At 42.5% G+C, this 15,678-nt stretch overlaps 1 protein-coding gene across 6 annotated transcripts in view; it reads right to left on the bottom strand.

Moving 5' to 3' along the window:
• STON2 (stonin 2) overlaps positions 1–15,678 on the bottom strand; it is a 153,496-nt gene that overhangs the window by 57,275 nt on the left and 80,543 nt on the right. For 5 of the 6 annotated variants that reach the window (XR_006962165.1, XM_047080277.1, XM_047080276.1 and 2 more), the window contains one exon: positions 2,079–2,249. The exons of the other annotated variant lie outside the window; for it this stretch is intronic. Coding sequence is in view for 4 of the 5 variants with exons in the window: in XM_047080277.1 (XP_046936233.1) it covers positions 2,079–2,249 (171 nt within the window). In the remaining variant the exon portion in view is untranslated. The remainder of the gene's footprint in view (positions 1–2,078; positions 2,250–15,678) is intronic. 6 annotated transcript variants of the gene reach the window in all.

Here is a 15,678-nt window from a genome sequence, read left to right as displayed (position 1 = left end):
GATGAAAAACACAATGAAATGAAAAGAAATGCTAAACTCACCAGAAAGATGCCTCAGAAAAGCCAAATTCAAGAAGGTATTGCGTTTAATTTAGTTTGAGAAAAAAACTCCATAAAGTTTTGAAAATGTGTGGACAGGCCATCAATAGGAGGAAATGTTGCTGCACCCCTCCAAATTGTCTTCCACTCCCGAGCACTTGATCGGGGAGTGAGGAAGGTATGGTAGGACTGGTGATGTTTTACACCTGAACACGTAGGAACCAAACCGCAAACACTCGTGAAGGCTAGAAGCGCTACCAAGCGCGGTCAACTCTGCGGGTGGCTTGGAGTGGCATCCGTCTGTTTCTCAATCACAACTCAATAGAGTCGAAAATACAAACTTCGCATCCCAGGTAAAATTACCATAATCGTGCCCACCCTCACTAGGCAAGAAAAAAAAACAACAACAACAACAAAGTAAGTGACATTCTTGGATGGTCTCTTAATGAGCTGGCTGATTGGGCTGCAGTCAGACTATGCTTTTGATTAATTAGCCAAGAGGAGACCAAAGATACAAGAAAACAAACTACTCGTATGATCACCACAGGAACCTTGATAATGATAATGATGACGAATTACTCATTTCTTTTCAACAAAAGATAAAATGTATCGTCCTGAAACTCAGAAGAAGGGTATGCAATCTAAGAAGGGGATTTTCACCCTGCCTGTGCCCCTTCCCACTTACACACACACACATGCACACACAACTTCATACCCTTCTTGGTACAGTACTTTTTAGGGCTACTGTTTACCGCTGCTCTGAAAACCTACCTATGTGATGTACAGGTTGCTCCTTATAGAGAATCCTTAAGTTGCCTGCACAGTGGTGCCAAGAATGAACCTGTACTATATTTGCAGGGACACTTGGGCACAGGCCAAACTTCCACATGTGTCATGGGAGTGCCTCAGCTTTGGGCAGTTTCTAAGCCATTCTCTTACAAAACCGCCTTAGCTCAGATGTAACCACAATACAATTCCTCAAGGCTAAAGGAATGGGGCCGTCTCAAATATACTATAGTGGTGTAGTTTCAAATTCACATTACACTTCTAGCTTTATCTTTCCTACAACCTTTTTCCTGAAATCTCCCCAGGTAGTAAAGTTTGGGCTAGGCCAGGAACCAGAGGCAGCAGTTTTATTCTTTCCCATGCCAGTGCAATCAATGGCTTGTGTTTAGAATAAATATTTGAAACTCAGAAGCCTGCTAACAATGCAGCACTTGATTACTCTGAATTACTCTCACCCACAGCAATTGAGGGAGAAGTCGTTGGCACCAGCCCCACGAAAAAAAAAAAAAAAAACCTGCTTCCCAGCCTCCTCCGTTTGCCTTCCAACCCTCCCCTCAAAGAAGTCTCAACACACTACACAAAGATCTCAGTTTTCTCCCTTAAATACCACATGAATCCCACATTGAACATCTGACTTTCTTCTTCCCACAGCAGCACAGATTTACTTCAATACTTTCATGTTCATATATATTTAATTAGACCAACTTATCTTGTAACTCTCTTATTCACACCCCTCTGCCAGCATCCTTCATTCAACACTGAAATCTTTTAAAAAGGGTTTTCTGTTTGCTCATTTTAAGACAAAATGTCATCTTGGTCTGTTCTAAAGCTATAGTAACAAGCTACTTTTCAATTTAGTCAGAGGTGCCCATGTATTAAAATGGCCACAATCCTTAGCACTTTCCTTCCTTCAAAAGCTATCTGGTAAATGATATTCTTTGGGTTTCTTTCTTTCTTTCTTTCTTTTCTTTTTCTTTTTCTTTTCTTTTCTTTTTTTTTAGGAGGGCCAAAAGGGTAAACTGTACTAACCAGAAATAATTAGTATGTTAAGTTTTGTTTCAAGGCCAGACTAACAGGTTACAAGTTCTAATAAACCCTGCTGGGGGAAGACATTTCTTTGTCTTGGGACCACTGAGAGCAAACAAACAAAACACCTTTAATTCCACCAGAAACTCTCCCATCTAAACATAACTGAAAAGAAAAGCCAACACCAAAGCAAATGAACTAAGTGGTCCCGCTGCTGGCAGCCCTTACCATTGGGAGCAGAGGCCCCCTCCGGACCCCCGCAGGGGCTCTGGCTCCTCCTGGGGTGGGGTAAGGGTGGTGAGGGGTCCAGGACTTGGGTGCAGGTAGAGGTATGCTCCGTGCATGCTTGAACAGGACTCACCGCCGTCTGCCTGCCTGTCTGCCACTCCGTCCTCTCGTCTGGGTGGGAAGGGCCAAGATGAAAAAAAAAAAAATGTGCAGGTTACTCACTGGCCTTCCCAGGCAGGCACACCCAGGAGGAGGGAGAGGCCAAGCACAGACAGGGAGATTCTTCAGAGGCCATGCCTGAGATCTTGATTCTGATTCCTTTTGTTAATACTTCCTGAACTTTAAACCCAATCTGCACCAACATGGGTATTTTGGGGGAGGCCAATAACACTTGGGTAATTAGGTTCCAAGAGCTTCATGCAAAGGTTACTTTGAAAAGGCAGTGCTTTAGTGCACGTACTTTTAAATTTAATCCTGAAATTTGTTTCCGCTGTGTTTGAGCATTAACACTAGAACAGGAAATGAGAGTAAGGGGGCAACCTTGGTGCAGGGGCCTGGAAATACCTGGAGCAGGCAAACCTGGGTGTGATTAAGACAGTGAATTTCTCTATCTTTTAGGCACTAAATTTTAGAGAAACAGGATTCTCAACAGTCTCCTAAAGTCTGTGAACCTTGCCTTGTATGAGAGACACAGGCTTGAAGTAAATAGGTATCCAGAAATCAAGATTTTAGAAATGGATTCCCACTGAAAATGCAAGACCTTGTTACCTGATAGCCTGACTTCTGATAAATCCTGAAATGAAGCCTTTCATAAATGGAGGGACCCTTCAGTAATTTGTCCTTTTATCAATAGAAGGAGATGGGGAGATAGAGCCAAGGGTGAGGAGGACGGAACTAACCCTATTAGTACCGACTGTGGACGAAGTACTTCTCTTACCTAATCCTAAAAATGCCGTTCTGAGGGAAGTATTCTTCCTCCTTCACATGTGAGCACCCTGAGACTCTGAGGTTAGGTAGCCTGGCTAGGGCTCAGCCAGCTAGGGAATGGAAGACCCAGGATTTGGACCCAGGTTTGCTTGAATCTGAGACCCAGACTCATCCACCAGGTATGTCACCCACAGTTATGTCACCCACATTTCCTGGTATTCCACCAGGTGTGTCTCCCACAATTCCTGAAGAAATAGTCACCTTTTCTCCTTTTGCAGTCCACCTAAGCCTAAGTTACCTTTTCTTAAATTTTTACATCAGTTCCAAAACTTATGTGCCGTGAAATACAATTCTGCAGGATATTAACAGGTGTAACAAAGGTTAAAAACAATGTACTGTATAGTTTTCTGTATGGTAGCTTTTCACAATCTTTAGTATACTACCATATATGGTACACCTCCAAGCTCGAGACTTAGTGTGCCACACGTCCTTTCCTGAAGCCTTTGTGAGTGGGAAAAGAGGATATTTTGGGTTGGGGAAACACTGTTCTAGACATGGGTCATTGTTGTACTTTTCTCCCCCTCTGCTACAATCTGAATGTTAGCTTCCTTCCAAAATTAACATGTGGCATCCTAATGCCCAAAGTGGTGTCAGGAGGTGGGGCCTCTGGGAGGTGATTACATAATAAGGGTGGAGCCCTCATGAAAGGGATTCCAAAGGGGTTTCCACACACTTGCCTAGCCCCTTCCACCATGTGAGGACACAAGGAATCTTCCACCTACAAGAGGACCCCTGCCTGACCACGTTCCCACCCCAATCTCAGATTTCCAGCCTCCAGAACTGTGAGAAATAAATTTCTGTTGTTTACAAGCTACCCAGTCTGTGGTATCTTGTTACAGCAGCCCAAGTAGACCAGGAAATCTTTTTTTTTTTAATTTATAAAAAAATTCATGACAAAAAAGTTCAAACAGCATACAAGGGTATAAAGGAAAAAGTGAGGATCTACCTATTCTTTGTAACCACCAGTCCCACTCCCCAGAGGTAAGCATTCTTAGAAATTTCTTAGGAATCTGCTTTAGAAATTTTTATGCATATGAAGCACATATGAACACCCTTTTTAAGATATCACAATTGGGATTAAAGCATACCCACAACGCGTTATTTGGCACTTAAAAAAATGTTAATGATAGAGTTGAGATTTTTCATATCAGCCTACAGAATTGCTACTGATAAATCAGAGAAAAGCAAAAGGAACATCTATAATATGGGATTACTGCTTTATAAAAGGGTCCCCTACCTGGGTCACAGTATACCTCAAGACTAGAAGTCACAATGCCCAGCCTCGTCTTCCGGTTCTGTGTAACCTCCACACTTGACACTCATGTATAAGATGGAAAGAACCTAAACCCTACCTCATATCACAGGTTGTCGTGAGGATCAGTAACAATGATGACAATGACATCCCAGCCACCATTTATTGAGCAGCTACTCTGTGCCAGGCATTTTTCTTAATGCCTTCTATGTATTAATTTAAGCCTTGCTCTCAACAACCCTGTGAAGTAGGTATTACTATTAGACCCATTTTACACATTGAAAGAGCCATCTCCCACTGCATACCCAGCACACAAGTACACAATAAATGCTTGAAGTTGTATCAATTAAGTAAACATGATGTCAGCAACCTTGATCTTTGACACAATATACTCCTCACAGTGGCACTGTAAAGCGGATCCCATTTTTCCCTTAATAATGTTATAATTAAGGGTTCTGTTCCCAAACCTCACCTTGGCTTACTATAAATTCTAGACATAATAAAGTCTTGTAGAAACACAGCTACAACAAATCTCATAATCATTCAAAACAGCGAAATGAGGTTCCATGGCTCAGAGCATTTGAGAGAATGGCTGCTACAACCCCTCCTCTTTATTGATCAATGAAATCATATCCAGAAAATATATGGGTCTTGTCTAAGACCTTGTTACACTATCTCAGCATGAAACAATTTTTAATTGTGCATACATTTCAAACCCATGTGATTAAGGGACTCCAACATAATTCTATATGTATATACAAAATATACCGTATCACAAATCTGACACAACATTAATACACACGTTAGAACAAGCATTGAACATTTAATTAGAAGTAGCTTTCCCTGCCTCCTTAGAATTTTAAAGGTCATTTCAGGAATGGTGTGACTGACTCAGTTCTCCTAGAAAGACTAGGAATAATGTGAATACCATCTTATTCTCTCAATATATTTTCCTATAGAAGCCATAGGCCTTCAAAATTAGTCCACTGGGTACTTTTCCCCTACACGTGGTGGTGGCAGCACTTCTACAGTTTGAGGCATCACACTGGGCCTTAACTTTAGTTCGGGGTGCCCATGCTTTGACCCGATCCTCCTGTCCATCTCTCTCTCATTCTTTTCTTTTCTTTTTTCCCTCCCCATCTACCTTCTCAAGCAAAGAAAGCCTTGACTCCTTCCCTCCTCCAGCTGTGACTCTCACACCCATATTAGACTCTGGTCAACAGCACAGGATTGAGAATGTGATAGGAGCTTATTCGTTTGGGGGGGTATTTGTCCCCCATCCTGCCCTCTTAATTTAGCACAATCTTCACGTCCAATGCATTATTTCTTATTCCCAATTACATTCAGCCATGACCATCCACGAAGAAAGAAGTCTACACCAGGAATGGATGGCGCAGCACTGCTCTGACATATGCACACAATTAAAAGACACGAAATGCTTGCTTCAGCTGCTCTACAATCAGCAGTTGGGAAGGGGGCGCCTGGGGGGGCTCAGTCGATTAAGTGTCTGACTTCAGCTCAGGTCATGATCTCACAGTTTGTGGCTCTGTGCTGACAGCTGGGAGCCTGGAGCCTGCTTGGGATTCTGGTTCTCCCCCTCTCTCTCTCTGCTCCTCCCCCACTCACAGTCTGTCTCTCTCTCAAAAATAAATAAACATTAAAAAAAAAAAAAAGGGTTGGGAAGGAACAACAGTGCTCGATTGCATCCAAGACAGGGCTTGGGTCCCAGTTTAGTTATGTTCTGATGAAGTCAGAGGTCAGAGTTCCAGTTTCCTGGTCTCTAAAGTGAGAATCATCTACCTCATAAGGCTGTGATTGAAGATTAACTGAAAGAAGTATGTAAAACATTTTGTAAATGGCACAGCACCACACAAATGTCAGATAGTGATCATCACGGCTTCCGGCTCTCTAAATGTGTTGGCGGTGGAGCACGATAATCGCTTTAAAAGAGGAACCAAGTTGTTTCTGTTCATCATCTCCCACCACATGGCCTACTCAGCTGCTGTTCCCAAGGGAGGTCCATCACGATATTAACTGGCAGGTGAGCATAGATCCAGTAGAAAACAGACCATCTTAATTTCATGTGGACACAGACGTTTTCCTCCATTCTTGCTTTATCAGATTTTCTGAACTACTTCCTTTTAGCATAATTATAAACCTTTTTGCTTTAAGCCTTTAAACTTTTTGTTATAGGGGCACCTGGGTGGCTCAGTTGGTTAAGTGTCCGACTCTTGATTTTGGCTCAGGTCATGATCTCATGGTTCATGGGTTTGAGGCCCACTTCGGGCTTTGTGCTGACAGCACTGAGCTTGCTTGGGATTCTCTCTCTCCCTCTTTCTCTGCCCCTCCCCAGCTCACACACATGCTCTGTCTCTCTCTCAAAATAAATAAACTTAAAAAAAATCTTTTTGTCATAAAAAATTTCAAACATATATAAAAGTGGAGACAAAGGTGTAACAAACCTCCATGTATACATCACCAGCTTCAACAATTACCAACTCATTCACATCTTGTTTCACCCATTTCCCTCCCCATTCTGGATTATTTGGAAGCAAATTTTCAGTATCATATCATTTTATCCATATACATTTTTGCAGGTATCTCTAAAAGATAAGGATTCTGTGTGTAAACATAACCAAAATATTACATCAAAACTAAACTATAATTACTATATTACTGTAATCCAATATCCGGTTAGTGTTTAAATTTCTACAAATCTTTGAAAGATTTTTTTTTTTTTGTACTTTGGTCAAATCAATTAGGCAACTGGTAGATACATGTTGTCTTTTCTAATCCAAAGCTTCTTCATCCATCTTTATTTTTTTTTCCTTGCGATTTATTTGTTAAAGAAGCTGGTTCGTCATATAGACTATCCCACGACCACATCTTGACAATGGTGTGATTTAACATTTCCTGTGAATTCACAGTTAAATCTAGAGGCTTGACCCAATTCATGTTTGGTTTTTGGACAGAATAGTTACTTGATAGGTGTTCTTGTGTACTTCCATCGGGAAGCAACTCATATTTGATTACCTCTGGTTGTGTGCACTTGGCAGCATTGAGAATCAGCGTAGAGGGCATTACTTCATGGGGACTGGAAAATGGTGATTTTTCTCCCTTTACTTCTTCATTTATTAAATGGGATGCTATTATTTTTAAAAGTTGATATTTGACTGAAATTAAAGCATGAAATGAAATGAAATGAAAGACAAAAAAAGAAAACCATTTTTGTCTGATATATTTAAAATTTTTTTTTTAATGTTTATTTATTTTTGAGACAGAGAGAGACAGAGCATGAACGGGAGAGGGGCAGAGAGAGAGGGAGACACAGAATCGGAAGCAGGCTCCAGGCTCTGAGCCATCAGCCCAGAGCCCGACGCGGGGCTCGAACTCACGGACTGTGAGATCGTGACCTGAGCTGAAGTCAGACGCTTAACCGACTGAGCCACCCAGGCGCCCCTGTCTGATATATTTTAAACAATATATCAGTTCCTTCCTATCTACATATCTCATTAATAATGAAAAGATTTTAAAGTTTAATTAAAAAAAAATACTCAAGTTATGAGGGAAACCTTCAATCAAAAGGTAGGGAAGGACTGGTCCATGGTACATCATTCAGATTCAAATGTGATTCCTTCAATTGTGAGCTTTTTTTTTTTTTAATTTTTAAAAATGTTTATTTAGGGGCGCCTGGGTGGCGCAGTCGGTTAAGCGTCCGTCTTCGGCCAGGTCACGATCTCGCGGTCCGTGAGTTCGAGCCCCGCGTCAGGCTCTGGGCTGATGGCTCAGAGCCTGGAGCCTGTTTCCGATTCTGTGTCTCCCTCTCTCTCTGCCCCTCGCCCGTTCATGCTCTGGCTCTCTCTGTCCCAAAAATAAATAAACTTTGAAAAAAAAAATGTTTATTTATTTTTGAGAGAGAGAAAGAGTGTGAGCAGAGAGAGAGAGGCAGAGAGAGTCAGAGACACAGAATCTGCTGCAGGCTCCAGGCTCTGAGCTGTCAGCACAGAGCCCGACGTGGGGCTTGAGCCCATAAGCCGTGAGATCATGACCTGAGCCAAAAGCAAGAGTTGGACACTTAACCAACTGAGGCACCCAGGCACCCCACAATTGTGAGCTTTAGGACTTTGCTCAAGGTTTTTGGCATTCTTACCTTCATTTGGCATCCTTATTCTCTTTTCTCATCTATAAAATAGGCATAATAATGCCTATCTTATGACTCCTGTGAGGATTTATGGTAAAGTATGCAAAGAGCCTGTTCCAGTGGCTGAAAAATAGTAGATGCTCAATAAATTATAGTTACTACTAGTTGACCATTGTCTCCCCTGTAAAGCACAGTGCCTGGCAAACAGCAGTAGCTCAATAAATGCTGGGTGGAAAAAGTGTTGATTCTTTTTACTCTGTCCCAAGCTGATGGTACTTTAATATTTCAAGACATTGGGGATACAGATGTGAACAAAAAGTCCTGTTCATGAATTTATGCAGGAATGGAAGAGGGAATTCTTTGCTCCCAGGGGAATTATTCCAGTCGGCTCTTTTGAAAATAAGTCCTATTAGTAACCCATGGGGTCAGGACATGAGAAGGCAGCACGACGAACTCAACTACATGAGAAGACATGAGAAGACATCAATTTTCACCAAAAGGAAAATATACCAGCATTGTCATCATATTTGACCTGAGGTGCATTAAGGCCTCACTTAGTGTGCTGGGTTTAACTGTGTCCCACAGAAATGGAGGCTAAAGTCCTAAGCTTCAGATTTGAGAATGTGACTTTATCTGAAAATAGTCTTTGAGAATGTAGCCAAGTTAATATGAGATTTTACAGCATTAGCGGAGGGCTCTAAATCTGATGACTGGTGTCCTTATAAGAGGCACCAGAGGTATCAAAGTACACAGGAAAAAAGACGGGATGAAGATAGAGTCAGAAATTAGTTATGCTGTATAAACCAAGAAATGGCAAGGATTGCCAGTAACTACCAGAAACTACAAGAGGCAGGAAGGACTGACTTTTCCCTACAGCTATCTGAGGGAACATGGCCCCACTGACATGCTGTTTGGGATTTCTAGCCCACAGAACTGTGAGAGAAAAAATTTCTCTTGTTTTAGGTCACCCAGTTTGTGGTAAGTTGTTATGGCAGCACTAGGAAACGAATACATCCAGTGAACAGAGACCAAAGGTATAGACCAATCAGCCCACCTGTGCCTGTAACTGTCTAGTGAGAAAGAGGAAAGGAGAGGGGGGACTCCCAGACAAGAGAACCTGTTCCATTTTAATTCATCTTGTATCAACTGGGCCTATGACTGACTCTTCAAAGCTATGCAAGTACCAGCAGGCAAGCCTGCTTTACCTGAAAAGCAAGTAGGCAGAAGTCATGGAACTTGCTGGCACTGACACTTTGGGAATGAGCATGCTCTCTGTGGAATCTGGCAGGCGGAAAGGGGCAACAGTGCTGTCCAGGCAGGCGTGGTGGGGACAGCACTCTAGCCTAGGCATCCACCTTTCTATCCTTAGTGTATCTCAGGAAGTCTCTATGGTCTAAAGGTGATGCTCCCAAACACTCCGGTAGTCACCTAATCACGCTGAGCCCCAGCAGACCACCCCTCAACAGTTAGAAGTCAATGCAACGGTGTGGTAGGGGACCTGGCACGCAGATGGTACTGGCTTGGTACCCTTTGCAAAACCATTGTCTCGATATCTGTAAACAGAAAATTGTGATGGGGGCCATTCACAAACACTCACGGGCCCCCTTTGTGTGCCAGGCACTGGGCTGGACACTGGAAAAATGAAGAATGAGCTACAGTCTTCGATAAAGTGATTGGATGGGACGTGGGATCGGAGATGGCTTTTTTCCTTAAAATGTCTTTTCATGTTATAATAATGTTTTACAATAAAATGCTTAAAATTGAAACTCAGATCTAATTTTTTTTTAAAGATGTGGGAAAAGCGGTCACAGGCAGCTGTTTTGTTATTTATTTATTTCACAAATATATATGTGTATATATTTACAACACTGCTCAATCCTTCAGCAAAGCAATGCTCCAGGCACCTAGGGAGATAGTGCTGCCCTCCAATTTACCCCCACCCACACTGCACGCTAACATGGGGTCAGTAACACATGATTTCACACTTAATTGGTAGCTAATTATTTCAGATGTGCTAGTTTTATTTTCCCGGATTAGCTCCCCCACGGCAGGAATGCTCTCCTTTCACACCATCTGTTAGCACCTACTCAAAAGCCCACCATGCCCCAGGATTAGCTGGCCTTGCAGATGGAACTCTGTGACTGACTTCTACCTTTCCAGAAAACGAGCCATGACAAGCTGCCCCAGTGGTTACGTTAGGGCAAGGGAGGAGGCAGAAGAGACTGTGACTAAGAATCCCGCTCACTTTTAGGATCTGTTTAATCATTTCCTATTGGTTTGCCCTGAAATGGCACCACTGAGAGCACAGGGCAAAACATGCGAGTGGGTCTAAGGGATCCACCTATGAGGCACCAGTGCCCAGGAGACAGATGTGAGCATGCGTGTACACATGCGTGCATGTGCACTGGCATGCGTACAACACCTGCAGCCTAAAGCCAATAAAGGCCTTCTCAGCGACTTTAGAATTTTATTGTCCACTGTGGCTGCCACAGATGCTTGGGATACTTGCTGGAAGCAACAAGGAGAATTGGCCCCACACGTCTCAGAAATGTGGGGGCAGGCATATTAAGTGACAGACACTGTGCTAAGTTCTTCACATCTACTCTTTTATTTATTCCATTCAGAGGCGCTACCAGGTCGTCCTGACCCTGTTTCAGTGGTTGGGAAACTGGCCAGAAGGGGCAGAGCCAGGATTGGATCTCGTGCCTTGGTGAGTCTAGCAAAGACTTCCTGCATGACCACAGTTCAATGCTATGGCCATATGTGCTGACAGAACCAGGATCAAGCAAAACTGTTAGTCCCCAGCCCTTTTTTTCTTCCATACCCAAAGCCATTGCTCACCAGTAGAAGCACTGAACTTTGGAGAATCAAATGATTCCACAAGGCTGGCCTCTACACATACCTCCAGCCTTGGACAGAGGAGAAAAAGAGAACCCCACTGTTAACTACCAAAGTAAGTTGAAAAGCTGCATCCTCCCTCCTCTGCATGCTCAGCAGCTAATTGAGGTTAGAGCCATAGAAACCAAACAAAAGGCTCCCAGGAGCCCACACTGCCTAGCCTAACTGCTGCCAGCCACTGTGGGAAGAGAAAAAGGGAGCCCCTCCCTCCTTCATTCCTCAACAGCTTAATGAAGATTTGGCCTGTCATCTTCCCAGGAACAAATTCTGTGGCTATCTGAAAGGGACTGATTTTTATTCTCAAACAACATAGCAGATCCGCCTTTGAAACCAGAGTCAGCAATAAAATGGTTCATAAACATGTATATGAGGTTATAAGACCTGAGAGGTGACTGGATTTCTCCCAGCCCTAAAATTAAACTCCTTAGGAAGTCCCTCAATGTCACCACTGGGGAGGGAGGGAAAGTTGGTGGAGGTCATGGCTTTCACTGTGCCGCTAATACAGATGGCACTTTTTAGGCCAGGACCTCCTTGGTCTTGAAGCTACAGGCTTAGCTGCCTGATGCCATGTACCAGCAAATGAGAATATCCAGCTTTCTTTGCAAGTTAGGCATGATTCTGAAAAAAAGCCACATTCACACTCTAAAATGTCCACGATTCTAGCATACAAATGGCAGACTGATGGACTCACCAACTGAATGAATAAATAAGTACCATAAGCAAATACTATCTTTGAATCCAGCAAAGAAAACCCAATCATTTTCTTCTTAAAGTTATTTTTTAATCTTCTTTAAATCCCTCTTTCAGGGAGAGAAATTTCTCAGGAAGAAGCTGTCATGATTCAGATATTAGAATATTTTACTATTAATATCTCCAAGGGCCTTGAACTTCTTTGTCGTCTTCGAAGAACTAAGCCGACAAGTTGGCTATTTCTGGGCCTGAGCGTGTCTAGCTGTTTTCACAAAGGGAAGAAGTTATCACATGAAAACAGATAGATTTTTCCTTTATGGGTCTAAGACATGGTGATCATAATAACTCTAATTATTATTAGTGACTCTAAAAATTATTATGATTTTATTGGACGATATGACATCTATTAAATACATCTACTATATCAAGTGTTTTTCTTTGTGTATTATAGTGTTTTTATTCACCTTCATAAGAACCCTCTAAAACTGTTACTAGATGGGTCTAATTTTGCATATGAAGACACTGACGCTTGGGGCCCCTGGGTGGCTCAGTCGGTTAAGCGGTCTGATTCTTGATTTTGGCTCAGGTCATGATCCCAGGGTGATGAGATGAGCCAGGTCAGGCTCTGTGCTGGCTGTGGAGTCTGCTTAAGATTCTCTCTCACTCTCTGCCCCTCCCCTCCTCAAACTAAAACAAAAGAAATAAATAAAACAAAGACACTCAAATAAAACAAATAAAGACACTCAAATAAAACAAAGACACTCAAATAAAAACAAAGACACTGAAGCTCAGAAAAGTTAAGTGCATTATACAAAGTCAAACTGCTAGTAAGCAGGGAAGCCAGTGTTCAAATTAGGCAGCTAGCCTCCAAAGGACTAGTGGGTAGATGGTAAAGTGATACCTCATCCACTGCAACGGTATATGAACACAGCACGGGTTGCCTCTCTAGGAAGTGCTTCCTTCAAAACAAGAGGTGTTCAGGCAATGACTACCAGAGTGAGAACTTCAGCTGCACTTGGGATTCAGGTCCCTGGTGATACTCAGCTCTGCCAATTCCACTGCATTGCACTACTTAGTATCAACACGCTTTTATTTTCTAGGTTTGGACAGATCCTATAGATAGATTTTTCATCTTTGTCAGAAAGTATGCCATTCAAAGAGCAGAGGATCAGTTTGGGATCCCAGGTGATATCCTGATTCCTATCTAAAGAAAAGGTCTTGGTTTGCACACCTGTTCTGAAACTGCCTCTCTGCCTTCGTCTTGGAAGCGGACGGCAATCTGAGCTTGTCAAAGTTTCTGTTCTAAAGCCAGTCTCTGCAGTGGGAAAGATGCTACACGGCACCTGCAGTGCACATTACTCTCAAGCAAGCTCCAGTCAGAATGGATGTCAAGGTTCAAGCACGGCCATGAGGCTAAAGATAATCCTGATAATAAGAGGCCAGGTAAGACTCCATTAAACCAGCCTTACATAAGTCACCGTGGTGCCTCCAGAGCATTAGTAACTGGCCAAACCAATGCCCACGTCCTCTCTGTTGGAAGTGCTGAATCTAACAAGTACCTATGAAAGAAAAGTGAAATAATATATTTGTTGAAAGATGGCTCATTTTTCCTCCCTGTTTTTTTCCTTCTCTTCATTTACTTAAATATTAGGACACCATTCAAGTCTCACCACCCATTATACAGCTTTCAAAACAAAGGAGTTTGATAACGTGCTGAGTTCATCATCCAGCCATGAATTAATTAAGGTAAGAATCATGGCCAAGTTTCTAGAACCTCTAAAATAGTGAAAACAACCACCTTTTATTTTTCTGAGGGCCCACAACTAGAATTCTAGCCCTTAAGCAAGCTCTTCATATCTGTCTCCCTTTCTGCTTCCAGTTCTTTGCCAATGTCTCCAAAATGCCTTTCCTGGGCATCTGGAAGAAAAGGGATCTTCCTTTAGGGATCTGAAGCACGTGGGCTGTTGTTACTTCCACAAGTGAGGCTGGTGCAAGGAAGCCCTGGCAAGTGGAAGGCAGAGATAGAGCAGGGGAAGAGCGGTGAAGAATAAACACGCCAGGAGGTTTGGAAACACCCGACAGCAACTGGTGTGCCACCACGGGGAGCCAGGCTGCTCTCCTGAATAAAGATGTACTGCCCCTTCAAGCCATCTCACTTATAAAATTAATAAGTACTGGGGCGCCTGCATGGCTCAGTTGGTTAAACGTCCGAGTCTTGATTTCAGCTCAGGTCATGATCCCAGGATCGTGGGATCTAGCCCTGCATCTGCCTCTATGATGAGCATGGAGCCTGCTTAACGTTCGCTCTTTCTCTCCCTCTGCCCCTCTCTTCCACTCACGTGCACACACACACTCTATCTCTAAAATAAAAAAAAATTAAAATAAATACTAGGGATGTAATGTATAACATGATGAGCATAGTTAACTGTAGGATAATACAGTTAACTGTAGGATATACAGAAAAGTTACTAAGAGAGTAGATCCTAAGATTCTCATCACAAAGAGAAAATTTTTTAATTTTCTTCTTTTATACGAGAAGATGGATATTAGCTGAACTTACTGTAGTAGGCATTTCACAACATATGTATATCAAATCATTCCATGGTACACCTTAAACTTATACAGTGATGTAAGTCAGCTACTTTTTTCAATAAAACTGGAAAGAAAGAATGCCTTCCTTCCCAAAAGACTGGCTGCCAATTTTAACTACAAGAGTCAGCACTAAAAATGTGACCCTTTCCCTGTATGAAGACTGACAAGAGATACTCTTCAAGAACCAGCTCTCTGTGGTAATGGAAAGGAAAGGAAATAGGAAGAAAGAACTGAGAGAAAGAAAAGAAGAAAGTAGGGAACAAGAGATCTTAGTACAAACCCTAATCATGATGCTCTCAAAACTGACCAAGTATGTCTTCCCCACCCTAACATTCCTGCTGTTTCCATCTAACAAGATGTTCAGGGACGGTCTGGAGACAGATGAAACAGAAGAAGGTGCTGGTTGAAGAAAAGCCACTGTTTCACCTCTCAAGAGCTGTTCTTTCTTTTGGTTCCATGGACACAGCTGGACTGTCAGTCCTGTGGCTACATGAAAAATCCTGCATCTACAAGGGAGATACAGGACAGAATGGAGGGAGGGGAAAAAGATCTAAATTAGAGGGAGACCAGGATTTCAAACCACAGCTGTGCATTCCACAAGCTTCATAAATAATATTCTTGGATTTTCTATGGAGTCAGTCCTGCCAAAATTTACACTACAATTTGAAACCTAATTGAGGAAGGTCTTTCAAAAAAACGTCAACATGAGGGGCGCCTGGGTGGCTTGGTCGGTTGAACGTCTGACTTCGGCTCAGGTCATGATCTCACGGTCCGTGAGTTCAAGCCCCGCGTCGGGCTCTGTGCTGACAGCTCAGAGCCTGGAGCCTGTTTCAGATTCTGTGTCTCCCTCTCTCTCTGCCCCTCCCCTGTTCATGCTCTGTCTCTCTCTGTCTCAAAAATAAATAAACGTTAAAAAAAATTTTTTTTAAATGTCAACATGAGAAAAGGCAACATGGAAAAAACTGTTTTGTTAAGAGTAAGAATTAATGAAGCATATTTAGGGGAGAGAGAATTTAGTGATGTGGGAGAGAGACAAATAC

The sequence above is a fragment of the Lynx rufus genome, unplaced genomic scaffold, assembly GCF_022079265.1.
Source record: "Lynx rufus isolate CCGP_SWC_20201006 ecotype Redwood Valley unplaced genomic scaffold, mLynRuf1.p SCAF_17, whole genome shotgun sequence".
Lineage (NCBI taxonomy): Eukaryota > Metazoa > Chordata > Mammalia > Carnivora > Felidae > Lynx > Lynx rufus.
Note: the sequence above shows the minus strand (reverse complement) of the source record. Positions and strands in the feature narration are given on the sequence as shown.